This window comes from Syngnathus acus, chromosome 8, assembly GCF_901709675.1.
Source record: "Syngnathus acus chromosome 8, fSynAcu1.2, whole genome shotgun sequence".
In the NCBI taxonomy this organism is placed as follows: Eukaryota; Metazoa; Chordata; class Actinopteri; order Syngnathiformes; family Syngnathidae; genus Syngnathus; species Syngnathus acus.
The window spans coordinates 8013946-8040025 of record NC_051093.1 but is presented as its reverse complement, the minus strand read 5'-3'; the positions used below and the strand labels follow the sequence as shown (position 1 = coordinate 8040025).

The following is a 26080-nucleotide window of genomic DNA, read 5'->3' as shown; positions in this document are numbered from 1 at the left end:
ATTGGCATTTTAAATCCCTCACATTCGTAACACGTTAACAGAATTTTTTTTCTTATTTAAATTTGCAACGTAGAAGCACATAATGGCTGTCAAAGAAGTATCACATCTACTTAACTACCAAACTAGTGTGTAAGAATTTCAAAATAAAAATGCTATTGATGCGCCTGCCCAAAAAAATGACAGCTAAATAAATAAAACCACGAAAATACTGATGGTCCGATGTGGTTTCAGTTGTGGGCCTGGTGTCAAAAATGTGTGATGCCATTTTCCCACAGCCAACAACTTGTTTCTCTTTTTAACACTAACACACTGTTCTTCTCACAAATTTTCAAATTTCGTTTCATTTTGCCCATGCATGGCAGAATTCTTGATATTTGTTTGACAATATTTTTAGTATGACATTCTTTATTAAATTGAAAGCTAAACAAAATAAAACAGGATGTGCAAACAACATATAGTATATTTAGAGGCATGGGAACGACAGGGTGTACCAGCTTGTGAGTCACACACTCTGCCTGTGCCTTCCACTAAACAGGAAACAAAAACTGAATTTTGCTGATATATCTTCTCTTGCTGTTGCAGATGACATCATCTTACATTTTTTAACACACAAAAAAAATTAAGACGCGTTTTTTTAAAAAATATTTTTGCCCTCTCTTCCTTGAAGAATTGATTTAATTCAGCAACACCACTCCACAGCATACTTTTTTTCAAAGACATAAAATGTTTTATTTGCTGATGTTTCTTTTTTTTAATCGTTGCAGAACCCAAATTTTTAAAGAGCAGAATTCATGGTTCCATCAATCACAGCAAGTAGAATTAGGAAAACAAGATGTTCCCAATACGTGTTTTTTTTCTCTCATTATTATTATTTATTAAAGGAAATACTTTTGCATTAGTGTACATTTTAAAATCTGGATAGTTGAATCAGTTGAATCAATACTTTTGCCAGAGCCTTTTTTCCACACTTATATTTTACTTTTTGAAGTATAGTGTGAATACTTCGGCCACTAATGACAGAACTGCAATCTGTAATTTCACCGCTACGAGGCGCTGTCATACAGCAGTGGAAGGAACTTCAACAAAAGCTGATGGTAAAGCAGAATTACATACTGTGTGTACTGGATGTGTACATCCCTTAACGTTATGTCACCAATCATCTTATTGTTCACTAAAAACAAAACGCCCGCACGTCCCTTTATAAATGCTTGTCTTTTTCGCGCCACCAGAGCTACCGCGAGCACCACCCCTACATGATGTCACGTCCTATGTCGACAAACTGGCCAATAAAATCGGGTCAAATTTCTTGTCAGCCAATGAGAGGCCGGCAAAACCTCCACCGCGCGGCAGACTGGCGGGAAAATAGGGAGGAGGAAGTTCAGTTTTGCCGCGAAAGCAGTGGTCAGCCCCATTGTTTGCAGAAGTCGACGGCTGCGGGATTTTAAATTTGAATAATAATCTATTTTGCTTGCAAAATGTCTGGATTTGACGACCCTGGAATTTACTATAGTGCCAGCTTCGGAGGGGGCGAACAAGGCCCAGATGAGGGTGGACAGAAGCGAATTCAGATCAAGAAACGGTTCCGTGAATTTCTCCGACAATTTAGAGTAGGAACCGACCGAACTGGCTTCACATATAAATACAGGTAGGTGCTATTCCAGCGGGAAAAAATAAAGTAGTACTTCAAATAATGCTGTAAAAGTGTAATCCAAGAATTCTGGATTATTCTTCTGCATTTTAGAGATGAGTTGAAGAGACACTACACCCTGGGAGAGTACTGCATTGAGGTGGAAATGGAGGACCTCGCCAGCTTTGACGAGGATCTTTCCGATTGTCTGTACAAGCTGCCTTCAGACAATCTGCCTCTGGTAATGCATTTAAACCTCAGGTACATTCATTTATTGGGGAAATTGTTCATCCTGTTAAAACATGACTGTAATGAACAGTTGGAGGAGGCTGCCAAGGAGGTAGCCGATGAGGTGACGCGTCCACGTCCAACCGGAGAAGAAACTGTGCAGGACATTCAAGTCATGCTGAAGAGTGACGCACATCACGCTTCTATCCGAAGCCTTAAGGTAAAATCTCAAATCATATTTCTCAACATTGATCATTTCAATTTGTCAATTCATTCCTTTGCAGTCTGAGCTGGTGTCTCATCTTGTGAAAGTACATGGCATCATCATCTCAGCCACCCCTGTGAAGGCCAAGGCCACCAAAGTGTGTCTGCAGTGTCGCAGCTGTCGTCATATCATCAACAACATCCCTTTGCCTCCGGGCCTACAGGGCTACGCGCTTCCTCGCAAGTGCAGCAAGTAAGCATGACTTGGAAAATATATTTATAATTTATAAACTAATTGGACAATTTCTCTTTCCGTAGCACAAGTAACACAGCAAAACTGAAGTGCCCCGTGGACCCTTATTTTATCATCCCGGATCGCTGCGTTTGTGTCGACTTTCAAACCCTCCGACTGCAGGAATCTCCAGATGCTGTCCCGCATGGAGAAATGCCTCGGCACCTTCAGCTCTACTCTGACAGGTCAGTAAATTAAATCTTAATATCACACCGTTAGATGTCAAATGATGGCTGCAAACTCATAGTACGTCTTTTTTGCCAGGTACCTGTGTGACCGTGTGGTCCCAGGGAACCGAGTAACCATCATGGGTATCTACTCTATCAAGAAGACAGCTGCTGTGAAGGCCAAAGGAAAAGAGAAGAGTGCTGGAGTGGGAATTCGTGCATCCTACCTGAGAGTGGTCGGCATCCAAGTTGACACGGAAGGCGCAGGTAAATAAATCAATCTGTTGATTCATTTGTATAGGCCACGCCAAAATGGTCAAGTTTAAGTTCTTGTCCCCGGCAGGTCGTGGTGCTACTGGATCAGTGTCTCCACAGGAAGAGGAGGAGTTGCGCTCGCTGGCCGCTTCTCCTGATGTTTACACTTCCCTGGCTCGCTCCGTTGCTCCCTCAATCTACGGCAGCGAAGATCTCAAAAAAGCCATCACCTGTCTGTTGTTTGGTGGTTCAAGGAAGAGGTGAAATGAGAACAAGCAAAATGAATTCTTGGTTTTGTCACTCACCCTATACATGTGCACATTGTTTTTCTAGACTGCCTGATGGTCTCACTCGCAGAGGAGACATCAACCTGCTCATGCTTGGAGATCCTGGTACAGCCAAGTCTCAGTTACTCAAGTTTGTGGAGAGATGTGCGCCCATTGGGGTAATTTTCTTTAACCTGTTAGTCTTGTGTAATTCAAAATGAATGGCTTGTTTTTTTGAGGGTTTTGGCGCCACCTTGTGGTCATGAATACTATACTTTATTAATTACAACACTTGTTTTGTGCAGGTTTACACTTCAGGAAAGGGCAGCAGTGCTGCTGGTCTTACTGCTTCTGTTTTGAGGGACCCGGCCACACGTGGGTTCATCATGGAGGGTGGCGCCATGGTTCTGGCCGATGGCGGCGTTGTCTGTATTGATGAGTTTGACAAGGTAAGATTGGGGGTTTTATTTGGGAGAACTTGCAATGTCTCCATGTACAATTTTTAACCGATTTGTCTTTTTTTGCAGATGCGAGAAGATGACAGAGTTGCCATCCATGAGGCCATGGAGCAACAGACCATCTCCATCGCCAAGGTGATTGATTAGATGAGGGAAAATGCTGTGATTTTTATTTATTTTTTTAACTTAATTTACAAAAATGATCCACTTTTCCCAGGCTGGCATCACTACCACTTTGAATTCTCGCTGCTCTGTGCTGGCTGCTGCCAATTCTGTGTTTGGCCGCTGGGATGACACCAAGGGGGAGGAGAACATTGACTTCATGCCCACCATCTTGTCTCGTTTCGACATGATCTTCATCATCAAAGACTTGCATGACCACCAGAGAGACATGGTAATGTGCCTTGTGTGTTTTCCTTTTGTCATGTCCTTAAAGTTTCCGAGTATCATTTCTGCCCTCTTTACATCTTGCAGACACTAGCTCGTCACGTTATGAACGTTCATCTGAGTGCCCAGACGCAAACTGAGGCAGTCGAGGGTGAAATTACGCTGGCCACCTTCAAGAAGTACATTGCCTTTGCCAGAACGTGAGTCTTCTTCTTTTGATATCTCCTTACTGTATTCTATCTGCTCAAATATCAATACCCTGGTTTGAAAATTGTCTTGCAGTAAATGTGGCCCTCGTCTCTCTGCTGCTGCGGCCGAGAAGCTGAAAAACAGATACGTGCTGATGAGGAGCGGCGCAAGAGAGCACGAGAGGGAAACCGATAAGAGAGCCTCCATCCCAATCACTGTCAGGTATTTATTATTTTTCCTCAACATGGGTATTTGTGTTTAATATGCAAATATAATCATAAATAATTTTCTTCACTGCATTTTGGTGACCTCATTTTTGTCTGTGCTCTATTCCAGACAACTGGAGGCTGTGGTGCGTATTGCGGAGTCATTGGCCAAAATGAAGTTGCAGCCTGTCGCTGGAGAAGAAGAAGTAGATGAAGCGCTGCGTCTCTTTCAAGTTTCCACACTGGATGCCGCACTCTCCGGCAGCCTCTCGGGTGTGTTTTAAGTTGGAGTTGTTATATCATAAATACATGATCACTTCATCAAAAATATTTGTTTTCATTTTTTGTCGTTTTGTTTTAATATACAGGTGTGGAAGGTTTTACTACTCAAGAGGACCAGGAAATGATTTCCCGCATTGAAAAGCAGTTAAAGAGGCGCTTTGCAATTGGCTCCCAAGTATCTGAGCACAGTATCATCCAAGATTTCACCAAACAGGTCAGTCTGAACGTGGAAAGTACGACTACACTTGAACACACCCATAAAAAAAAAAAAATAGCATCTGCTTGAGTGACTCTTTTTTTATTTTTGCTGTGCTTTCAATTGTCTCTAAGCTATAATTTAGCATTTTTTAAAATACGTGATAAGCAATTATTATTTATTATTATTGTCGTCATTGTGATCCACCATGCAGAAATATCCCGACCACGCCATCTACAAAGTCCTTCACCTGATGTTGAGGAGGGGTGAGCTTCAGCACCGTATGCAGAGGAAAGTGCTCTACAGAGTCAAATAGACAATTCATTGGCATATGTAAGTAGTTTGAAGTCCTCACATGATCATCTGAGCTCTTGAAGTCATGTATCAACTTTTGAGGCAAGATTGTTGCTGTTGCGCTGCCACGGGTGTTTTTGTAGTACAAAAAATGCATTCCCTGTAATTAATTACTATTTTGAAAATCCTAAATAAAAAATTCTAATGGCAAATTTGAGGTTTTTTTTGCAAAGTTGAATATTCCCTTTGAGGGATCATAATGAGTCTAATAGAAGAAAATACTAAACAAATGTTTTGTTCTTGCACTGCCAACAAGTTTATTTCCTTTGTTTCTACAAATACACAAAATTCTGTAATCAATGACAAATTTAGTAAATGTAACAAAAGTAAGAATATACAGTATGTTGTTCAATCAAATATAAGTGCTGACTTTTTTTTTTTTAAAAGCCAGTTGGTTCCAGTTTGGATTTGTTTCATTAGCTTCAAAGAGATTAGTAAAGTGCTATAGGTGCTTAAAATGCTAGCTGATGCTACAAGGCGTACATTCCCATTCCAACGGTAGCCAGAGTAACACACAATCCCACGGTGATATGCTTGAGTTGAGGAAATGGAAAATGGCCAGAGCTGGACTTGGATTGTTCTGTTGCGACACACAGAAGCTTCTGCAAGTCATCAAAAACCTGAAGGAACAGCAAAAATGTCAACATATGTCCCGCATCATCTAGTTCCTCTAAAAGTTTACGACTGACCAATTATAAAATAGTTACCTCGGTGTTGAACTCAAAAGCCTGGACCGCTTCCTTCAACACAGCTTCCCTCTCGTCCTCGGTTAACTCGATGGCGTTCATGCGACTTCTGTACAACTGCTTGAAGCGATTGGGACTGCTCACGCCAGGGAAGAAGAAAAACGAAAGACCCTCATTTCCTGACAGCTTGAGGGATTTCTGGGTAATTTTTCCCAGGACTTGACCTCCTGACAAATCGCCAAGATATCGAGTGTAGGCGTGGGCAACCAGCAGCTCTGGATTCTTTTTACCAATCTGCAGATGAGAACTTGGTTTTAGTGAATTGACCTCATAGCAAAACCGACTGGCAATTCTTTTTCACCTCTCGAAGCCTTTGAGTGTATCTGTGGGTGGCAGCGGGAACAATCACTTTTCCACGCCAATCAGGACCCAAAAAGTATTCCAGGTCATTCTCCAGGTATTCCAGGCGAGCAAGTTCCTGGGGGAAGTATATCGGTGCAACCGCTGGATGGGAACAGTTCTTATCGAGTTCCTCTTCGAGGACCTTGTAGATCTCGTGGAGGGAGCACAGCAGGAGCTGACAAAGGCATAATTTAATATTTATGATTATTTTGTATCCACTTTCAAGACATTTTTGTTTGGTGTGTGCTATGAGAATTTTTTTTGTAATGTAAAATATATAGATTGCTAAACAAATGTGTTCAGTCATAACTGTCTTGGCTTAAATGATAAAATTACAAAATTAATATAAACTTACCTTGTACTGTGGCAGCTTGACTTGACCCCTCTGGTAACTCAACATCAGCTCCGTATTTTCCGCTCTCACATGGTTTTCCTTTGTGGCTTCTTTAATCTGCTCTGATAAATCACTGTTGACAAGCATTACAATGATTTAAAATGCATTCAGCACACTGATAATAATTTCTTTTATGAACTGTCATACCTGCCTACTACCCCGGTGTCAACTTTTCTTGCACTTTTCTTGGTCTCCATCTACACAGACAAGTTTGTATTTAATGCAATATAATTGAAAGAATATGAACCAACTGAGATTTGATGAATAAATATGCAGTGTCTTACCTTATTGTCTTTGCTGCTTAGTAGGAGTTGGAAAGAATACTGGCTTGTTGCTTCCCGTGGCTCACTGTGGACTCACGGATCCAGTGTGTGGTATTTATACTCTGGCTAAGTGCTGAGACAGATGGGAAGTGTTACTGCTGACTCACATGACTGGCTTGCAACATAACATGACTTTGCAGATGGCAAAACATGACACAGTAGAAATTCTCACTTTTGATTTGGTTGCAACCATACAAAGGGACTCTTTTCTGAATGGACAAAGATAAATATATAAGTTGAAAATTGAAAATACATAAACAATGAAACACCTCAATTCTTTAAATGTCTCAAATTTTGCAAATGATTTCACTTTGATTATTATAGATCACACCCAATGCCCGCCCAGTATAGGTGGAATAAATCACGGATGAAACTATTTTATGATGGAGATGGAACCCCATGAAGAGCGACAAAATGAAATAGTGAAATAATTAAATAGTAAAACGGGAATAATAATCGAAATAGACAAATGATACGAGTTAAATCAAATAGTATTGAAATAAATAAATATTTAAATAATTTGATAAATACTAAAATAGTACAATTCGGCTTGACGTTTTTATTCATGTTTTTATTTTATATATATATTAATTATTTTATAGCCACGCCTTGTTGGGAGGGTAGACGCCCACTAGTGGACAAAGTGGGCGGTGCTTGGCGATTTTCAGGAGCGAACGCATTCTCCCACCAGCGGTTGAAAACTAAATACATGAAAAAATCATCAGCTTTGATTCTCTCCTCACCACCGATGTCGCGTTCAAGAGATCGACTGTCCTAGAAGGTAATTAATATTCGCTGTCTTTATTGATTGACCACTCGGTTCAACGGGAGATGGCAGTAGCCGTATCCACAGAGTGACGACATAACAGCGGCTGCAGAGTTCAACGAGAGCCAGGAATTCTTGCCTCGTTTCTCATGCACCATTTACCCCATTTTGTACCGCTTCAGTATAAATTTTCTCAGCGACCTGGCTCTATGGAATAATAACAGCATACTGACTTAGTGCTGAAATGCTCAGGATTCCTGGATAGTTCAATAATGCATGCCCGCAAGCCCATGCATGCTGTGGATAAATATATTGGAGATGATCATCTTGCGGTTGTTGACAGCCTGATGCTGCCAGACTCATCTTTGTGTTGTAACAAAAAAGAGGACATTTGTAGGGTAGATTGAAGAATTGATCTAATGAGTGTCATTGACACTTTTGGTTCTACAGGTGATGGATTCTAGCCTTCTATGTTTGATTCTTTTTATCCTAATCGGCGTGACCAAATGCTTTGGAGGTGATCAGCTCAATGGTACTCGCCATTATGAATATTGCATACTCGGTGCTGGGCCTGCTGGACTGCAGATGGGATATTTCCTCTCCAAAGCCAAAAGAGACTACATCATCTTGGAGAGAAACTCCGGACCTGGTAGCTTCTTTCACAAGTAGGTGGAGATGCAGTTTGTTGTGTTGAAACGTATATCACATTCACACGTAATGTTTTTTCTGTCAAGATACCCTCGGCACAGGAAGCTCATCAGCATCAATAAGATCCACACAGGACGGCAGAATCGAGAATTTAATCTCCGCCATGATTGGAACTCGTTGTTGAGCGATAAACCGGAGCTCGTGTTCCGGCAAGTAAGCCGGGAGTTTTACCCGCCGGCTGATGCCTTTCCACGATACTTGTCCATGTTTGAGACGGAGCTCGGGCTGAAGGTTCAGTATGGCGTGGATATTGGAAGGATCAAGGCATCGGTGTCATCCACCAGAAGAAGTTACATCCTAGCTGATCAACACGCAAAGGAATACACATGCAGGTGATTTTGCTTTTCACTGACCTTGAAATCAAAATTCATATCTGAAATCATGGTCACATTGTGCTCTTTGTATCTCAGCGTCCTTCTGGTTGCCACCGGTTTGTGGGTTCCTCAGGAGGTGGACTTTGTTGGTTCCGACCTGGTCGAGGGCTATGAATCGATTTCCACAAACTCGGAGGACTACAAGAACCAGGCTGTACTGATTCTCGGCAAAGGGAACTCTGCTTTTGAAACAGCCCAGAGCATTTTAGGACACGCCAGTCGGGTTCACATGGTCAGTCGCAGCCCTGTTCGACTGGCCTGGCAAACACATTACGTTGGAGATCTCAGGTAAAATCAGAGACCAAATTCTGTTTGCATTCTTTAAATTCATGATGAGTTATAAAAGGGTGACCAGTGCCCCTGCGGCCCCCCCTCTAGCGCCGCCAGTGCTACCCACCTCTGATAATCTCTATACAGTTTATATCTGCTTATTGTAACATGACCTGACCTTTTGTTTGTGTTTTCAGGGCTGTGAATAATGAACTCCTCGACACATATCAGCTGAAGTCTCTTGATGGGTTGGTCGAAGCTAGCCTGGAGCGAATTGTGATTGCCCAACAAAAGGAAGATGGCAGGAGGGAGAAGAAAGGACAGCTTTACGTGACGATAAATAAGTACATACAAAACCAATCGGAGAAGAACCAATCTGATGTGACAGCCGAAGATCTGCTCGGGTATCATATCGACAATTTCTCCCTGAGGAAACCTTACGATCGTGTGATCCGATGCCTTGGCTTTCGATTCAATTTCAGCGTATTTGATAGGTACAAGTCATTTATTGTTTTTATGTGGACTGTAGAACAGATTTGACGCTGTTGTGTAACATTTCCACAGCTCTGCCTGCCCACTCACCAGTAAAAATGCAAAAGGGAGGTTGCCACGGGTGACGGCCTGGTATGAAGGCCATGACACGCCAGGTTTGTTTGTGCTGGGAACTGCTGCTCACTCCAGAGACTACCGCAAATCAGCCGGCGGGTTCATTCATGGATTTCGCTATACAGGTGAACATTTAAGGCTTGAAGGCCTCATCGCTCATGCTTCACTAACATTGTGTACGCTGAGCAACATGCTTGACATAATTCTCTTTGTGTCTCAGTGCGGGCTGTGCATCATTTGCTTGAGCAACGTTACCATAGAACGCCATGGCCATCGAGAAAATTGTTGACAACGCAGCTGCTTTCTGCCATTTTGAAGCGGGTGGGTGAGGCTTCTGGACCCTACCAGATGTTTGAGATACTAGGAGATGTGATATTGCTGAGAGGGTAAGTTATATTTATATATTTTGACTTGACTTCCAAGGGTGCAATAATCAATACTATGTTTTTGTTTTCCCTCCCTCCTTAGATCCTTCTGCCAGTATGTGGAGGAATTCCCACTGCAGGCCTTGACTCAGTTCTCTTCTCTCTCGGGACACGAGGTGTCCGAGCATGGACTGGTGATTCTAGTGATGCAGTATGGGAAAAAGAAGATTGACTATCTGGGAGGAGGCAGGGCAGTGACTGACTGGAGCAAAGCTTGGAAATCCAACTTTCTACACCCAGTTTTATACTACTATGACACACTCCCCACTGGTGAGGATGATTTGGTGGCTATCAGGGTGCAGGCCCTTTTTTGGTAATACCAGTTATTGTATTCTAGAGGAAGAGATGAAGAACCGTCCCCATGGGTGGCCTTTACCAAGGCCGGAGGCGATTCATCACATGGTTGAAGACTTCCTCACTGAGTGGGATGGCCCCATATCTCACATCCAGCCTTTGAGACGTTTCCTGGAACACTGTGTCAACACTGACCTCAGAGCCTTCTATGCAGGTAAACCTGGTGGGGTACAACCCTAACCCTCAATCCTGTGCTCAACCCTGACTGTTGTGTTTCTTTCAGAATCGTGTTTCCGCTTAGCGCTCACCCACCGCATGCCTCCACTGTTTTGCCGCCAGGGATACTCGAAGCATCAAGGTGTTTCCCGGAAAAATGAACGGATGCATTTGCACTTCACTCGGTATTCGCCTGGTGAGCAGCATACAGACAGATCAGGGGCTGATGCTGCATTTCCTAACTATCTAGCACAGGTTGGAGCCTCCCATGTCTTCCGGACTAAAACTTGACCAACCCCCACTCCATATAAATCCAAATGCCACCACTGATAGTTATTTTTCCATAACAGTGTGTCACACCTCACATGAGCTTTATGTCCAGTAGACCTATGCAAATATGATGAGGGACTCCCACATTTCCACCAAAGCTGTCAAAAGCCCCAAATTGTATTTTTCCTATCCAATACACTGTCGGGGCGACATTTATGAATGTTAAATGTGTTCAATATATCTGACTGGAAATCCTGTTGTGTCTAACACTGGTGTGGTTCAGGGCTCATAATCTGTGATTGTGGAATTGCCTGACCTCTTAAATGCTTAGTACAGAAATTCTGAGCGTTGAAAAGAATTGAAGAACTGTGCAATGAATTTATTAAAACAGTAGGACACTCTGATAGTGAGGAATCATAAAATGTGTTGTGTGATAAAAGTGTATTAATAAAAAATCACGCTTCTTCCTGCGAACAGCGGCGCTACCAACATTTTTATGTAAACTTTACGCATGCGCATTCTGCGCAGAGGCACGCTGATTGTTAGTGATGTGATTGGCTGCTTGTTTGCCTGTTCCCATTGGCCAAGAAGAGATGAACAACGTGCAACGTGATTGGTTATTCTTCAAGTGGCGTTGCGACTGTTCAATGGGTGTGCGTTTTACTACTAGAGTATGAAACGGTAAACGCAAAACAGGAGACATTTTGGTGTTGTGACGGAAATACATCTGCTATTGAAATACTTTTCCGGTCAAGGGAACACATTAATGAGGAGTTAGTTTAATGTGTCTTAATGTGGCCCTCATCATCGGCGTAGAGGCCACATTCACTCTATAAATGGCGACCATTTTTATTTTGTTTCTACTGCGAGTAATGTGCAAACAAGTGTATTGCAAGCACGGCTTCCACATGTCATGAAAAGAAGTAAGTATGGACGGGTGGGGCTCAGTCGTTGCAGCAGATAATGACCCTTCAAGTTCTGAGGGGGAATACATCGTCGAACCGGGTCCCGAACATGAAACCAAGGCGGTTAAGGAAGGAGAGCATCGGGGCTTTGTGGAGAGGATGGACGATGGGGCCACCAATGTTGGATTAAGTGGGATAGGAGAAAGCAAGGTGTTGTTGGGACGACTCGGACATAGAGACGACAAAGAACTACGGTATTTGCACTTATTATGGGAACCAGGACGATCAGAGAATGGACCTGGTGCCACGAGCAACAAGGTGGGGAAGATGACCGGGAGCAGGACCCGTCGGTTGCACAGAGCTACAAGGAACCCGATCGGTAAAGATGTGTATGGTAAGGCAACACTTTCACCCAAAAATTCAATAAACAGTTATATACCCTCAAATAGTAAATATATGCAATGTTAACTACCTAGAGATCACAGTCATGTTACTAAAAAAGTCAAACATTATTGTATACGTCAATCTGCTGAATGGATTCTTTGTGCTTTATCTTACTGCAATATGAGACCATTGATAGGTTCTCTTAAAAAGCTGAATATTAAATCCTTTCTACTTTGAATTTCTTTTCATCACAGCTGTAAAAAGACTGAGGGACGCGGCAAACAGCAATGACATCGACACAGGTACGAAATAACTTGATGGTGATACATTTATCAAAAATGTGGGAAGGTACAGAACAAGCTGGTTTGATCAGTAAAGCTGTGCTATTCCAGTTCGGAAGCTCCTGCAGGATGACATAGACCCATGTGCAGCAGATGACAAGGGGAGGACAGCCTTACATTTTTCTTCCTGCAATGGCAATGAAAGCATCGGTAAGATGAAGACCGACCGGCATTACAAGACACATGCTGATTTAATGTTAAAACTGTGTACAGAACCCTCAAGCACCCGAGCCTCTGGTAGAGCACTATTTGTAAATCCTAAAATTGTACATTTTCAAATCAATGAAGAAATGTCCCTTGTTTACATCTTTAGTGCAATTACTGCTAAGCTACGGTGCTGATCCCAACCAACGTGACAGTCTGGGTAACACCCCACTCCATCTGGGTAAGTGCGAATAAGTCCATAAATTGTCCATAGGTGTGAATGCCAACTGTGAATGGTTGTTTGTCTGATTGACTGGCGACATAGTAGGTTGTTCCACGCTTCTCTGCGAACCTATTGAGAAGAAACATTCTAGAAAGGATGAATACAAACCAATTTTCTGTTGCTACATGTTCAATTGAACCTGTTTTCTGCAGCGGCCTGTACAAACCATGTGCCTGTCATCACCACATTGCTAAGAGGAGGTGAGACAGTAGTCCTGTGTATGTACATTACTCACTTTTTTTTATTGCAGACATCATTTACAATGACAATATTTTCTGCTAAGGATCTCGTGTGGATGCCCTTGACCGAGCAGGACGGACCCCTCTACATCTCGCACGTTCCAAACTTAATATTCTACAGGAAGGGGATTCTCGCAGTTTAGAGACCCTGAGAGGAGAGGTCATACAGGTACAGAACACAGTCTTGGGTTTTTTTCCATTTCGTCTGTGATGATGATAAAGATGCCAAGTTATTTTCTCCGTTCAGATTATTCAAATGCTGAGGGAATATCTCAACCTAATGGGGCAAAGTGAAGCTAAAGAGAGACTGGAGCACATTTCCTCCCAGCTGCAACACACACGAACCAAAGAGCAAGTAAGATGTGCATACGCTGATAATATTTCATTTCACTGACTTAGTGATAAGTCATACATATGCATCATTTTTTTTAGGTGGACGAGGTGACTGATTTACTGGCCAGCTTTACTTCACTCAGCCTTCAGAAACAGAATTTGGGAGCCAGGTAGAGAATATAACCCCTTCAAAGTTTGTAAACAGTGTGATGTTATTTACGGGGTGCGGCTTAGCTGGAGGCTTGAAAACACCCGTTAACCATATTTCAATAGAGTGTTTATGTAAGAATGGACTTAGGCCATGAAGGGGTCTATTGAGAAACTAGATTCTGCTTCTCTTTTTAAAGCAAGCCTCAGCTCCTCGTTCTTGAACAATGATTGATATTTCTGCTCAGTACCGCTGTAATGATTGTCATTCAGAGATCCTACAATTATTGTAATTTTGCTTCTTGCAAAGGATTATTTGATTTAGGTGGGCCAAAGGTAGAAAATGATGTATCAAATGAACTTAAGAAAGGAATGTGTACTGCCTATCAAAATATATATTGTATGTTTAAAGCGGTCCATGTGCTGAATATATTTATTGGTCTTTGTGAAACAATTTGATTGACTGCAAGCCTGTTCATTGTCCTGCAACATTGCTTCTCCATCTGTCTTAATGGATCAAAACATTCCTCCTTTATTGTTTCTTTTTTGCATCTTCAGTGTGGTCTTCCTATAATTTTTTTTTTTTTAGGGAAAAAACATGAGGAAATTTGACACATTAATTTAAAGACGGTGGTGAACAAAGCTACCTCTATTGTGCCAAAAAGTAACAATTCTTTTGATGTTGCTGACAGTTGCAGAAATGTTTTGATGGGAGAGGACTTTCCGCATCAAATCCTTGATTTTTAGTTCCATCTAATTTCAAGTGCATTTTATTTATTTACATTCAACTCAGTAATTCTGCCTGTTGGACCTTGAACGCCATCATCGACCATAACAGACTGGACAGCAATGCCCCAGATTGATCACAAACGTCTGTGCCTGTGTTTCCCTAATTTTTATTATTACTTATGGTCTATGCTTAAACTAAATGAGCAACCAGTTTTACTTTTGTATTTTTGATTCCTTCATCAGCAAGGTATTTCCCACTTGTATTGCATGTTAATGTTTAACTGATGTTGAAGTACTGTCAAAATGTATATGTTTGAAAAAAAAATAAAATGAATTGCCTATGTGATTATAAGTGGCTTTTGTATTTCAACAATTTATCTCCACGTACGCTACCTAAAAGTACCATTTATTCACGACATGAGTCTGATGACGTAATCACGTACTCTCAACATCGATTGGCTGCAGAACACAAGCCCCGCCCCTACGTGGAGACGTATTGTTGTTCTCCGGAATAAAGATGGCGACCTGGCCCGCGTAATTTGGAGACTCAAATGAGGTAATTCATTCAAATAAACATACTTTCCCTCATTTTAAGCTAGTTTCCTAAATGAACATGAGACCGATGTTGGAGGTGAAGAAATGGGAACAGCCCAGTGCACGTTTGCATGATTATAATCGTCGTTAAATGGACAGCGGCCTCGCTGTGTTGAAAGCACCGGGCTGTAGTGAGATGACTGTCCAGGATAGACGAGCTTCCTCTCAGGATGGAGCTCGAACAGGGGTGGAATGGCCAAGGAAGCCGGGTGGTCAAGTCGATGGGAGAGGGGGTGTGTTTGTGTATCATTACGAAAAGTAGGCGGGAAGTTGTTAAATTCACTATTTGTACTCTTTCATCGGTGACGGACGAGAACGTAACATCCTTAAAAAAACAACAACGCCAAGTCGTGTAATTTAGAATGCATGCCCGCGTTTAGTGGACTGTTGCTTTCAATGTCTATTTAATTCTTTGTGTAATGTTGCAGGCGAGGCAATGAATTCATGATCCTCTAACTTGCTTTTTAAATTCTTTTTACACAGGTGCCTATTCAACCTTTTTGCTTTCTGGGACACGTTTAATCAGTAACTATATTAAGTAGCAATGGCTTTTGAAGAGATTAACAACAAAGGAGAAATGGGTGAGGACATTTGTACACACATTATAATTGAGCCAATGTACCCATTTGACCTTTTTTTTTTACATTCAACAAGAATGGTTTATTATTATTATTATGTCATAGTCAAAAGTTTTATTTTGAAACCTTACTGCTCTTATCTTATGTCTATATGAAATGTGTTTTTGAAATAACTGTCTGATTTAGACATTGGGATGGATGGAGAGAGGGGTCTCGTCGCTGGCCGTAGCCAGAGAGAGAAGAGAAGGTCATACAAAGATCTTCTACGAGAAGAGGAGGAGATTGCCGCTCAGGTTCGCAAGTCTTCCAAAAAACGGCCAAAGGTGAAATTTTGCAACCATACTTTTACTATGGATTACAGATTTCCTTTGTATTACTGTTTGGTGAATATGTTATGTCATTGTGCATTAGGATTCAGAGCTATTCATGCTGGGCGGTGACCCACACAAAAAGAAGAAGAAATACGATGACCACTATTACAGAGGTAAGTTCAAGTTAGTGATGCGTCTACTAATTGAGACGTTATTTGAGAAGCATCTGTATATTCCTATTGTTCCCCTTTGTGACTTTCTTACCAGAGCATGAAGGCTCAGGCCACCCCAGCCACAAAAAGAAGCACAAATCTGTAGACCGCTCGCCAACACTCTCTTCCCCTTCGTCGCACCCAGCAGATACAGCAATGGGTCTTCTGCAAGCTATCACCTCTCCTTTGGCAACAGGATCTGACCCCAGTTCCAATTTACACAAAAAACCTTCCTATCCCGCCTTGTCCTCACATTCCTCAAAAGACCGCAAGCGGGAGGGCAGCAGTAGCGGAAGTAAAGGAAGCCACTCTTTTTCTCATTCCCGCCCCATGTCGTCATCATCATCGTCGTCGTCTTCCACCAAGAAGCACTCTTCATCTTCCTCAAAGTCATCGCTGTTTCACGGCGGATCCATCAAAGAGGAGCCTTTAACGTTACGAGAGGCCGATGGGCTGAAAATGAAACTAATTATGTCGCCGGAGAAGGAGGAAACGGAGAGTATCCCAGTGGCGCACCACTCGTCCAAAGCGAGTGGAAAGAAAGAGAAGGATCGAGACAGGATGCAGCTGTCAAAACCACCCAAAAAAAAGATGCAACACAGTCGAGATCCTCTGCCAGTAGTGGGGAAAGAAGTAGAAGTGGAAGGTAATAGCACCTAAATTGTAGGATGGCTTCTATTTTATTAAACAATTAAATCAGTTTGGATTAAGTTATTTTAACATAGCTCCCTTTTATTTTCAGAGGAACATATTTTACTTGTAACTCAACATTCAGCGTTGTGCTTTCTGTCAAGGTCATTATGGAGGCGGCTTGGGAGATGACAGCTCGTCGTCGGGAGGAGAGCTGGAGGCGGGCGAGCTCGTTATTGATGACTCGTACACGCACCAGTCCAAAAAGAAGAAGAAGAGCAAGAAAAGCAAGAAGAAAAAGGACAAAGAGAAAGACAGAGTCAAGGAGAAGAGTGGGAAGGACAAAAAGCACAGCAAAGGGTTCGGAGGAGGTGAGGCAATACTTGTTCATGCGTTTCATCAAACAATGCGTGTTAATCCTCGGTTGCCGTTTTTCAGATTCATCAAGGAGCCACGGCAACTCTCACCCCACCGTCTCCCACGGCACTGTCGGTCCCATGTATGCCATGGGCACACCCGTGGCGTCACACCACCCACAAGGCACTGATGGGCCGGTGGAGAAGAAGAAGAAGAAAGAGGAGAAAGATCGAGAGAAGCACGACAAGGATAAAGACAAGGTGAGCCTCCGGTTTACTGCATAGCTGACAACAAAAAGGTGCAGATGATGAAGACACACATTTTGTTGCTTCTTGTCTTCTTCATTCAGCCCAAGAAGAAGAGTGCGTCTGCATATCAGGTGTTTTGCAAGGAGTATCGAGTCAACATAAATGCTGAACAGCCAGGACTAGGTATGCCATTTGTTGAAAAGCATCTACGCTTGTCGAGCCGCATCTAAGTCTTTGTATTTCTACCCTGCAGTTTTTGGTGAACTCAGCAAAAAGTTGGGAGAGGTATGGAAGGGGATGCCGGAAAAAGACAAACTGGTGAGGAGACCTTTTTAATTTGTTGTTGATGCCATCTTGTGTGCATGGCATCTTTTTTGGTGTTTTCAAAAGTGTAATGCAGAAACAATATAGGTTTTTTGTACTGACTTTATCGCTGCAGTTTTGGAGACAAAAAGCTCAGTATCTGCAGCACAAACAGAACAAGGCTGAAGCTACGACAGTCAAACACAAAAGCTCCAATGAAAGCAAATGCAAAGGTACTTGTCCAGTCTCACTAACTTGACTCCTTATGAAAAAGTTTGCCATCCTCACGAGCACATCATGTTTCCTAGCCAAAGCTGGTGTGGTGTCACCTACCCGAGCACCACCCACCATGTCCCTTTCCCCCGCACGAGTCCCCGATGTAGATCCTATCGATGCAGCCGCTCACCTGCAGCTGCTTGGGGAGTCCTTATCTCTGATTGGCCACCGCCTCCAGGAAACAGAGGTGGGTTTTCCCATATCCACACAGGGGACCGGAATACGCATAAAGAGAGTTTAATTCGATCTGTGTTCTTAACTCCGTGTTCTCAGAAATCAAATAATCTGTTCCATGCACTTTAATGACGATTACTTTTTTTATCTGTATTTCTTAGGGCATGGTGGCCGTGTCTGGGAGCCTGTCGGTGCTTCTTGATTCCATTTTGTGCGCCCTGGGACCGCTGACTTGTCTCACTGCTCAAATCCCGCAGTTAAATGGATGTCCCCGAAACGTGCTGGTATAGCATTAGAATTTGTTTGGTTTTTTTGTTTGGGTGTGTTACCAAGTTTTATGTTCTAACAAAGGTATCTTTTTATTTGTCAGTCGAACACGTTGGACAACATTGCCTACATCATGCCCGGGTTGTGAGTGAAGGACCTGAAGCACGCCAGAGGAATTATGCGGTGAAAAGTCAAGACCTTGAGCAGATCCATCTTTGGACTTTATTAGTAGCCACTGAAACTTGGCAAACTGAAAATATTCCTAGTCCAAACATGTTTTAAAATTTTATGCTGTGATAATTATAGTAATGATTTCATTCATAGACTTTTAAAAGAAGCATTTTATTGTTTATAGTCTTACCACTTTGTTTTATTGTTACTGTACAGTGTGGATTTGTATGAAACATTTTCTTTCTTATGCTTTTCAATGTCTGTTTTTTAAATGCTTTGTTAAGGAACATCTGTGACCTTTTAGTCATCTTTAATAGAATGTGATATATTCCTCATTTAACATTTTCTCCTTTGTATAAAAAAAACATCCATTCCCAAGTGTTTTGTACATTTGATAAAACTGATAGACACCCTTTAAAGAAACCTAATTGTAACTGTGGGCTTTTAAAACTATTTTTTATTTACAAGAGGTCATTCATAACCCCAATAAAGCCAAATTGCTTTGATATATAATTTTACAACAACAAAAAAAAGCTTGGGCACCCCTGATGTGTGTTTCCTCGATGTGACAGTAGTCGGCGCTGCGCCCCCATGTTACACGGATACAGTTGACCGTCAATAGGGCGAGTCATCCTGCAGGAATGAGGAAACGTCTCCGCCTGATGATTCCTTGCTAAAAACGACAGCAAACCGCTCGACATGTCCGCTTCTGGTGTTCAAAAAGGTCGGTCGGGGAGGTATACTTATGTAATAATGAAGGTGTTTCAAAGCGATGACATTTTGGTCGTAGAAAAGTTTGTGTAATGTTGAAAATATGACGGTAACGAAAAGGGCGCTGGTGACATTTTATTCTTTTACAAACATATGATCAGTTTTTAACTTTAACTATCGCATGAAATTCTGTCAGTGTTTTCTTTCCTAATAATGTACAGCATTATGCATCTCGCTTCTGCGCAGAGTTGAGGGTGGTCGTGCTGGGCCGCAACGGCACAGGAGGGCGGGCGACGGTCTGCAGCATCTTGGGCCTGCAAGTCACAAATCAGGGAAATGAAGATGACTGTTGTAAATACAGAAGAGAAGCCGCAGGCAGACAGGTAGGACCGAGACAGGACACACCCATTTTTATATATTTTTTATATTATATATTTATATATATTTATTTTATATTATATATATTTATATTTTTCTATATTATATATTTATATATATTTATTTTATATTATATATTTCTTTATATTTTTTTACTTTATTCCTGTACAATTCACTATTCACACATTTTATCCCATGGTGTTGTCTTCCCTTCATTTTTGTGGCTAGGTGCTGGTTGTCTCCAGTGCAGATTGGTTCAGTTCAGACATCGACCCAGAGGAAAGAAGAAGACACATCTCCTCCTTGATTACTTTATCCAGCCCGGGGCCACATGCATTTTTGTTGTGTGTCCCTGTGAACGAACCAGCTGACGGAGAAACCAAAGCACTCGATCTCCTGGAGAAGCTGTTAGGCCCCTCCTCGGTTAGCAGAAACACCATCATCCTCTTCACCAACATGGAAGAGCTGGAAGAGGAGGAGACGCTGGAGGATTATCTCATCATGTGGCGTAAGGACCTCCGTACGCTCTTGGAAAGATGTGGCGGTCGATATCACACCTTGGAGACCCAGAGTGAAGAACCGAAGGCGAGCGAAGCTGTTGAAAATCTGCTAAACAAAGTTGAACAGGTAGTGGAAGAGAGTGAAGACCAGCACTTTAGCTGCCCTCTTTACCAGGAGGTTAGTGAGCAAGTGAAGAAGAGGCAGCTGGAACTAGTGAGACAGAGGAGGGAGGAAGCACATGATGACCCCTCATCTCTTGAAGACTCAGAGGTGACTGATGAAGACATGGAGGAAGTCCTGGAAGAGGCAGAAGCAAGCATAGGAGACCTAAATGTAGACTTAGATCATATATTCCCTTCTTCCAGCATTTCACCTTCCTCTCCTGCTGCCTCTTCTGTCCGAGGCTTGTGGGAGAAGTTGGTGGGATGGTTGACATGGCTGCCTACTATGGTGAGAAGGGAGGCCTTGCTAGGGGCTCTCGTCGGGCTCTTTGTTGGTGGGCCCATTGGAGGCATGGTGGGTGCCACTGTGGGCTCAGTGGCTACTGAAGTGGGTAGGAGAAAAACACAGAAAACTAAATAATCATTCAAATAACAGTAGACATTGCCAAAAAACGTATTATGCCTTAAGTTGCACCTTGAAGTCATTTCACTGTGTTCAGCATACACAGCTAAGCTAATAGCTCACGTTACCTGCTGCAGCATGAAAACTGATTTTTAATGACACACTGAATTAATCAAATGCTTTATTAACTGTGATAAAAGCAATTAATAAAAGCAATGTGGTTGGCCTTGTTCAAGTTTCATTTCATTCTTTGTTGAGCATTGTTATCCAGGTAATTTGGCTGAATTACTTTACAAAATATCAATGAAGTTAAATATTTAATTCATACCCCACTGAACATAAAGTCCCAAATAAAACATCAAAAGTGCAACCCAAAAAAGTGAGGGGAAAAATTGCTCAAGAAACCTCCACATGGTGGCAACATAAACCTGTATAATGGCGATAAAACGGAATATTATCTGGAGTGCGCAGTCTAATATGGAATTTAAAAAAATAAGCACTTTGCAAATGTAATTTTGGTTTATAGCAATACAGTTGAAAGCAAGACAATATTATTATTATTGTGGTTATATCCTGAGACTAAAAACGTTTTGATACGAATGCTATTTTTTGACAGCAAGCCGCGTGACGTCACAGCACGAGCCGGAAAGGGTCAACATAAGAAGCGCACCTGCAAATAATTCATGCAACCTTACCTGTTTATTTCCGTAAAAATATGCCGAGTACACACTCCGTCTTGCAGAGTACGACCATCCACATATGAAGCATGTGTTCTGTATTCGTTTCCCGAAGCCAAAAACTCAAAGGGATAAATGTGGGTCAACTTGTGCAAAATACCTGTTTAACCTCAGAAAGCTTCATATGTCTCTCGTTTGGGGGCCTTGGTCCTACAAATGACAATCTTGATCCCTTGCCGGGTTACAACCTGCACGGAAGTGGTAAGCCATTTGGATTATTTTCATTCATTTTTACTTGGTTTGGCGTTTGGCCCTACTCTTATCGCCTGAGGAAAAATGTTAAAGTGCCTCAGTTGTTTGGACTAGTGGTGTTCGATACTGACTATTTAGGTATCGATCCGATATCAGGGCCAGTATCGCCAGTATCGATACAGATACTTACAATAATTAAGGTAGATGCATTGAAATGCCAATTACTGTTGTTGTGACGTTTGCCTTTTTAGTATTATTGTACTTTTTTATGCAATCGATTTAAATGGATCAATTATTCAAGTAAAGTTATTTGTTTTATTTTTTGTAAGCAAAGTGGTAATTATTAATGAACAGGAGTTTTGTGAGTGGTGTAAAAAGTTTGAGAACCACTGGTCTAAAAAATAAAATAAAAGCCTAAACTCCTGCTAAGTGCCTTGCGGCCACAGAGTAACATATTATATTTATTATATTCAATTTATTGTAATCCCTCAAGGAGTATTTCTAAAATGAATGCCCAATAGTCAATATAATTCCAAATGTAACAAATTAGCTTCCAATTTATTGTAAAGAAACTTGTGGGCCTGACTCGGCACCATAGTAATAGCTTTCACCTGATTTTATAACTTTCTGACTTGACAATTATTATCTGTGTAAAGACAGCCTTTCACAATCACTAAATAATATTTCTTTTCAGAACGGAGGTGCTTCAAGGTCACAGCGATGATGGACGTTAAGGATAATTTGATCCAGTCCAAAGGGTAAGTGTTGATATCTTCTATGCTGAGATGCGTGTTTACTGTTGGGAGGAAATCAGTGGAGGATGAAGAGTGTCTAAAGTTGGCTGTGGTATAGGGATCTATGCTACATAATTTCCACCGTGGACTACTGATGCAATGGGAACCGTTTCTGCCAGACGTTCCTCCTGACACAATAGCAGGTTATGACTTCTACAATGATGTAATTGATACTCTGCTAAAACCATCAGCCATGGCCCATCCTTACATCTCTCATTCTCATTCACTTGGAGGCTCTTCCACAGGAACAGCTAGGCGTTTCCGAATGCGGGTGGTCCGGCCTTGTGGGAGGGAGGGAGGGAGGGAGTGAGGGAGAATTAGCCCTGCTCTCATGTTTCCCAAAGAGAGAGGGATGGAGGAGGGAAAAAAAAAAAAAAATCTGACATGAGGAAGAGAGAGTGAGTTAGAAGGAGCGAGAGAGTCAAAGCTTTGAGACTCCACATCTGTCTTCCAGATGTGACCGCCGCAGTTGTCTGAAACTGGTGGGGGGAAAAGTTAAAAAGTAAAGGAAAATTGGTGCTAAACAGTTTTTTATTGTTAGGGATTACACATGCAGAATAGATGCTCAGGATATCCCGCCCTTTCGCCTTATGAAAAAGCAATGAAATAGCACACTAAAGCCCTCGAAGCAAGTGTATATAATAGAGCACCTGTCCAAATATACTCGGTCTTAGGGGGACATAAGATGGGGAAGCATTATGACAAAAATTTATCAATATTTAGATTATGCTTTAAGATAGACAAAATAATGGAACAAAGAAGCATATCTGATCAAGAAAAGTCTGTTTTCACGGTGGGAAGTAACAAAGTACACAAAAATGGAATAATTATGGGTTACCCATTTAAAAAAAAAAAAAAAAAAAATCCCTTTTTGTCACATTTGGTGTAAATCATGACAACCTGACGTAGTAAATGATAAATATGATCTGTGTGGAAAAAATTGTCACCTTGTGCGTCTTATTTGATTTGCAAGACACCACCGTGCCTAAGAAAAATCAAACAATCAATCAATCAGAGATAGTGACACAATAAGTGACTTCTGTCTCTAATTGGTTGTTTTTCGTCAGACGCAGTGGTTTCTTCCTAATCAAGTAACACAAGGGCCAGAGATGATTTTTTTAAATTTATTTATTTTTATTTTTTTATAAATCATGTGGCTACGACTGTCTGGTTATACCAACAATTTTAACATATTCAATTTTATTGAGTAATTTTAGGGGGAAATGCAAACTTTCCATAGAAGAGTTTGATGGCTTCCACTTTTACCATTTTTCTTTTTACATGAATATCTTTGCTTTGCTCTGGGGAGCAGACATGGTGGTCAGCATGATGCTGGAAGATCAGACTTCATAGAAGAAGAGGGGAAAAAAAGTCGTGGAGAGAAAAAAAAGGACACGGAGAGTTGATTTGTGCCTGTGTGTGTAAAAGCAAAACCAAAATCTGAACAAACATGAGAGGGAATCACCAGTGAGCCATCATTAACACACTGGCTGGAAGTTTTGCTCCTCTCCCTCGGTGCATAAATGTTGTTCTAAGGTCCTTGTGGTCCCTCTCTGGATTTGGGGGCAGTCCGTCATATGCGGGATGGTAGACGTCGCAATATTTTTCTGTTATCACCCTATGGGCTCGCAAAGACAGCAAACCAAAGGAAAATAAACAAGATGACACACTTTTTCCTTCCCAGCAGTAAGCCAGTCTCCCTACTGCTGATTTACACCGAAATAACATGCTATGATTAAATACTGCAGACTAGCTTCCTCAAAGCAGACAATACTGTAGTCCAAAGAAAACATTCCAAATAGTTTACTCGTACAGTAAATACATTTGCTTAACAATCTCATAACTTCACTTTAGCACTGGAAGGATAAAGTGTAATTATTCTAAAGAGGCCAAAATAACACTCGATAAAACCTGCACCATCCAATGAGAGTCGATTCAAAGAGCTCACACAAAAGGCTTGCCGCAATAAAGTTAATAATGCACAGATGTGTTGATATAATATATTTATTCCTATGGTTGCCGTAGTGTTTCCTCACTTGTGTAGCTCGCTAAAGTACCCAAAATATTCTTTAAAAATACCTCTCAATGTAATATGGGACAGTCCTACAAAATAACACACAATAATAAATATCACATTGTCTGGCTGTGTCGAAAAAGTCTATCATAAATCAGCATGAGGGATATTTAACAAAAAGGGTGATTGGGTTCATAAATAAATAAATAGGGTTATGAGGGATATTTGAACTAATATCAAATAAAATATATTAAGCAAGTACAATTATTTTTTTTCCATCATGAGTTGCAAACAACTTTTTAATGTAGTCTTAAGTGCAATAAATGTAACTGAGACCACAATTGAGATTATTTACCAAATCAGCAACGCAATAGAACTAAATATGGGCAATATCAGATGTATATCTAATTTAAAGAAAAACAGTCATTCCAAATGAATTGCCCTCCAAAATAATATTTGTGACAATAATAGAAACAGCACATCAATTATGTACAGTAGTAGGTAAACCAGATCAAGTCATTAATTAATCTCGAGACAGAATTATATGACTCGTAATAAATCAAACCCTGTGGCTCAAAAGCAGGATGTTAATCTGAGCAATGCAATGTTTGAACACTTTTTATCTGATCCAAGAGCTGTAAGTGTGTCAAACTGCCGGGTCTCGCTCCTTCTCTCTCTGGGAGCCCTCTCATCTTTTTCCCATTAGTGCTCTTTTTATGTTCCATCCGAGCGAGTGTGTGTGTGTGTGTGTGTGGCTGCAATTGTTTGTGTGTGTGTGCGCGGGTGAGCGTTTGTGTGCATGTGTCCAGCTAAAGTTTATTTTTATTGAGTCGTAAAAAACTCCCAAGAGCATATGATTTATCCTGTCATACCTGTATATGTAAAGCATTTTTATTTTACAGAATGACACGCACTGTTTTTCAAATTTGTTGGACCGTCATGAAATTTTAGCTATTTATTGGTCTCTAAAGTTCACAACTGAGGATATTCATGGGAGAAATATATTGAATTTTATCTATTACTTTAAAGGGAAAATGGTAACTTTTGATTCAGTTTTTATGTTAGAATAGTAGTGAAGAACAACAATTTCAAAACTATATAAGATAAAATCTTTGTTGTAAAATCTCTGAAATTATTCAACTGCTGCACTTAGTAAAAATTAAAAAAGTACAGACCCTAGAAATTTAATTCACTATCAATTTAAAAAAATAAATTTTACAATCACTTAGAAAAGTACAAAAAAATTCTTTGCAAAAATATTTTTTCTTGTTTTACAATTTAAATTTTACATTTACAAAACAACAAGTTGACAAAAATGGCAAATTAGCAAATAGCTGCAATTGGAAAAAACAGTTGTGATTTTTTTTTTGTAGTTTTTGAACACCAGAAACTATTTTTATAGTCCCACAGGCTGACACATTTCTCATTAATCTTCCTCTTTGTCATTGTCAACAACTTTAAACATTTCTCCTAAATAAGATCATGACTGTGGAATATTTCCGATAATCGATTGATATCTCAATGACGGTACATATATCATGTCATCGCCTTGCAGAAGTTCAAAAAGGTGACAAGCCTAATTTGTCACAACAAGGAATATAACATTTCTGCTTTCAATTATAGAGAACAACAAAAAATCGTAACTTAAGTAACACTATTTGCACTTCATTACGACTCTGATGTTATTTGTGTTGGAGCTGCGAGAAGACAACTTACGA

The 26080-nt window shown here is 41.1% G+C and overlaps 6 protein-coding genes across 7 annotated transcripts; 5 read left to right on the top strand and 1 right to left on the bottom strand.

Annotated features, from left to right (window-relative positions):
- The first annotated feature begins 1360 nt into the window (after window positions 1-1360).
- mcm5 (minichromosome maintenance complex component 5) lies at window positions 1361-5263 on the top strand. Its single transcript, XM_037256659.1, has 16 exons — window positions 1361-1645; window positions 1742-1868; window positions 1947-2075; window positions 2140-2312; window positions 2378-2536; window positions 2616-2785; window positions 2862-3033; window positions 3107-3218; window positions 3345-3488; window positions 3567-3632; window positions 3715-3891; window positions 3972-4084; window positions 4167-4295; window positions 4410-4552; window positions 4648-4775; window positions 4972-5263. Exons 1-16 carry the CDS (start codon window positions 1476-1478, stop codon window positions 5071-5073), a joined length of 2214 nt encoding a protein of 737 aa, XP_037112554.1. The 5' UTR covers window positions 1361-1475; the 3' UTR covers window positions 5074-5263.
- An 86-nt stretch (window positions 5264-5349) lies between these two features.
- On the bottom strand, window positions 5350-6984 carry hmox1a (heme oxygenase 1a). The gene is made up of 6 exons (XM_037256660.1): window positions 6878-6984; window positions 6741-6790; window positions 6555-6666; window positions 6159-6374; window positions 5819-6091; window positions 5350-5731 (listed from the first exon to the last, which is right to left on the bottom strand). The coding sequence occupies exons 2-6, from the start codon at window positions 6788-6790 to the stop codon at window positions 5582-5584; spliced, it is 801 nt and encodes a 266-aa protein (XP_037112555.1). The 5' UTR covers window positions 6878-6984; the 3' UTR covers window positions 5350-5581.
- Window positions 6985-7559: 575 nt separating this feature from the next.
- Window positions 7560-11267, top strand: foxred2 (FAD-dependent oxidoreductase domain containing 2). Its single transcript, XM_037257002.1, has 10 exons — window positions 7560-7697; window positions 8133-8347; window positions 8417-8722; window positions 8801-9052; window positions 9232-9528; window positions 9599-9765; window positions 9861-10026; window positions 10109-10335; window positions 10403-10573; window positions 10643-11267. The coding sequence occupies exons 2-10, from the start codon at window positions 8136-8138 to the stop codon at window positions 10864-10866; spliced, it is 2022 nt and encodes a 673-aa protein (XP_037112897.1). The 5' UTR covers window positions 7560-7697; window positions 8133-8135; the 3' UTR covers window positions 10867-11267.
- A 276-nt stretch (window positions 11268-11543) lies between these two features.
- ankrd54 (ankyrin repeat domain 54) lies at window positions 11544-14702 on the top strand. The gene is made up of 8 exons (XM_037256950.1): window positions 11544-12144; window positions 12389-12436; window positions 12527-12625; window positions 12789-12860; window positions 13055-13102; window positions 13186-13310; window positions 13389-13496; window positions 13574-14702. Exons 1-8 carry the CDS (start codon window positions 11775-11777, stop codon window positions 13646-13648), a joined length of 945 nt encoding a protein of 314 aa, XP_037112845.1. The 5' UTR covers window positions 11544-11774; the 3' UTR covers window positions 13649-14702.
- Window positions 14703-14843: 141 nt separating this feature from the next.
- hmgxb4a (HMG box domain containing 4a) lies at window positions 14844-18977 on the top strand. 2 transcript variants are annotated; one of them, XM_037256595.1, is made up of 13 exons: window positions 14844-14906; window positions 15434-15525; window positions 15709-15845; window positions 15934-16006; window positions 16101-16691; window positions 16840-17046; window positions 17114-17292; window positions 17382-17463; window positions 17534-17598; window positions 17720-17816; window positions 17892-18046; window positions 18195-18317; window positions 18404-18977. In XM_037256595.1, the coding sequence occupies exons 2-13, from the start codon at window positions 15489-15491 to the stop codon at window positions 18446-18448; spliced, it is 1791 nt and encodes a 596-aa protein (XP_037112490.1). In that variant the 5' UTR covers window positions 14844-14906; window positions 15434-15488; the 3' UTR covers window positions 18449-18977. The 2 variants fall into 2 exon arrangements, with proteins under 2 accessions (XP_037112490.1, XP_037112489.1); XM_037256594.1 differs by having other exon boundaries at window positions 15428-15525.
- Window positions 18978-19058: 81 nt separating this feature from the next.
- si:dkeyp-69e1.8 (uncharacterized protein LOC100001340 homolog) lies at window positions 19059-20863 on the top strand. The gene is made up of 3 exons (XM_037256596.1): window positions 19059-19195; window positions 19429-19565; window positions 19789-20863. Exons 1-3 carry the CDS (start codon window positions 19171-19173, stop codon window positions 20641-20643), a joined length of 1017 nt encoding a protein of 338 aa, XP_037112491.1. The 5' UTR covers window positions 19059-19170; the 3' UTR covers window positions 20644-20863.
- Window positions 20864-26080: the final 5217 nt, after the last annotated feature.

Excerpts from the sequence above, each read along its gene's own strand:
- mcm5 (XM_037256659.1), top strand. The coding sequence starts at position 1,476 with ATGTCTGGATTTGACGACCCTGGAATTTACTATAGTGCCAGCTTCGGA. Across the intron at positions 2,313-2,377 it reads CTTCCTCGCAAGTGCAGCAA|CACAAGTAACACAGCAAAAC; the intron begins GTAAGCATGACT and ends CTCTTTCCGTAG. Across the intron at positions 3,219-3,344 it reads AGAGATGTGCGCCCATTGGG|GTTTACACTTCAGGAAAGGG; the intron begins GTAATTTTCTTT and ends TGTTTTGTGCAG.
- hmox1a (XM_037256660.1), bottom strand. The coding sequence starts at position 6,790 with ATGGAGACCAAGAAAAGTGCAAGAAAAGTTGACACCGGGGTAGTAGGC. Across the intron at positions 6,375-6,554 it reads TCAAGCTGCCACAGTACAAG|CTCCTGCTGTGCTCCCTCCA; the intron begins GTAAGTTTATAT and ends TGCCTTTGTCAG. Across the intron at positions 5,732-5,818 it reads CTTTTGAGTTCAACACCGAG|GTTTTTGATGACTTGCAGAA; the intron begins GTAACTATTTTA and ends CTGTTCCTTCAG.
- foxred2 (XM_037257002.1), top strand. The coding sequence starts at position 8,136 with ATGGATTCTAGCCTTCTATGTTTGATTCTTTTTATCCTAATCGGCGTG. Across the intron at positions 10,336-10,402 it reads CTATGACACACTCCCCACTG|AGGAAGAGATGAAGAACCGT; the intron begins GTGAGGATGATT and ends ATTGTATTCTAG. Across the intron at positions 10,574-10,642 it reads CCTCAGAGCCTTCTATGCAG|AATCGTGTTTCCGCTTAGCG; the intron begins GTAAACCTGGTG and ends TGTTTCTTTCAG.
- ankrd54 (XM_037256950.1), top strand. The coding sequence starts at position 11,775 with ATGGACGGGTGGGGCTCAGTCGTTGCAGCAGATAATGACCCTTCAAGT. Across the intron at positions 12,145-12,388 it reads GATCGGTAAAGATGTGTATG|CTGTAAAAAGACTGAGGGAC; the intron begins GTAAGGCAACAC and ends TTTTCATCACAG. Across the intron at positions 13,103-13,185 it reads CACCACATTGCTAAGAGGAG|GATCTCGTGTGGATGCCCTT; the intron begins GTGAGACAGTAG and ends TTTTCTGCTAAG.
- hmgxb4a (XM_037256595.1), top strand. The coding sequence starts at position 15,489 with ATGGCTTTTGAAGAGATTAACAACAAAGGAGAAATGG. Across the intron at positions 17,293-17,381 it reads ACGACAAGGATAAAGACAAG|CCCAAGAAGAAGAGTGCGTC; the intron begins GTGAGCCTCCGG and ends TTCTTCATTCAG. Across the intron at positions 17,817-17,891 it reads CAATGAAAGCAAATGCAAAG|CCAAAGCTGGTGTGGTGTCA; the intron begins GTACTTGTCCAG and ends CATGTTTCCTAG.
- si:dkeyp-69e1.8 (XM_037256596.1), top strand. The coding sequence starts at position 19,171 with ATGTCCGCTTCTGGTGTTCAAAAAG. Across the intron at positions 19,196-19,428 it reads CGCTTCTGGTGTTCAAAAAG|AGTTGAGGGTGGTCGTGCTG; the intron begins GTCGGTCGGGGA and ends GCTTCTGCGCAG. Across the intron at positions 19,566-19,788 it reads GAGAAGCCGCAGGCAGACAG|GTGCTGGTTGTCTCCAGTGC; the intron begins GTAGGACCGAGA and ends TTTTGTGGCTAG.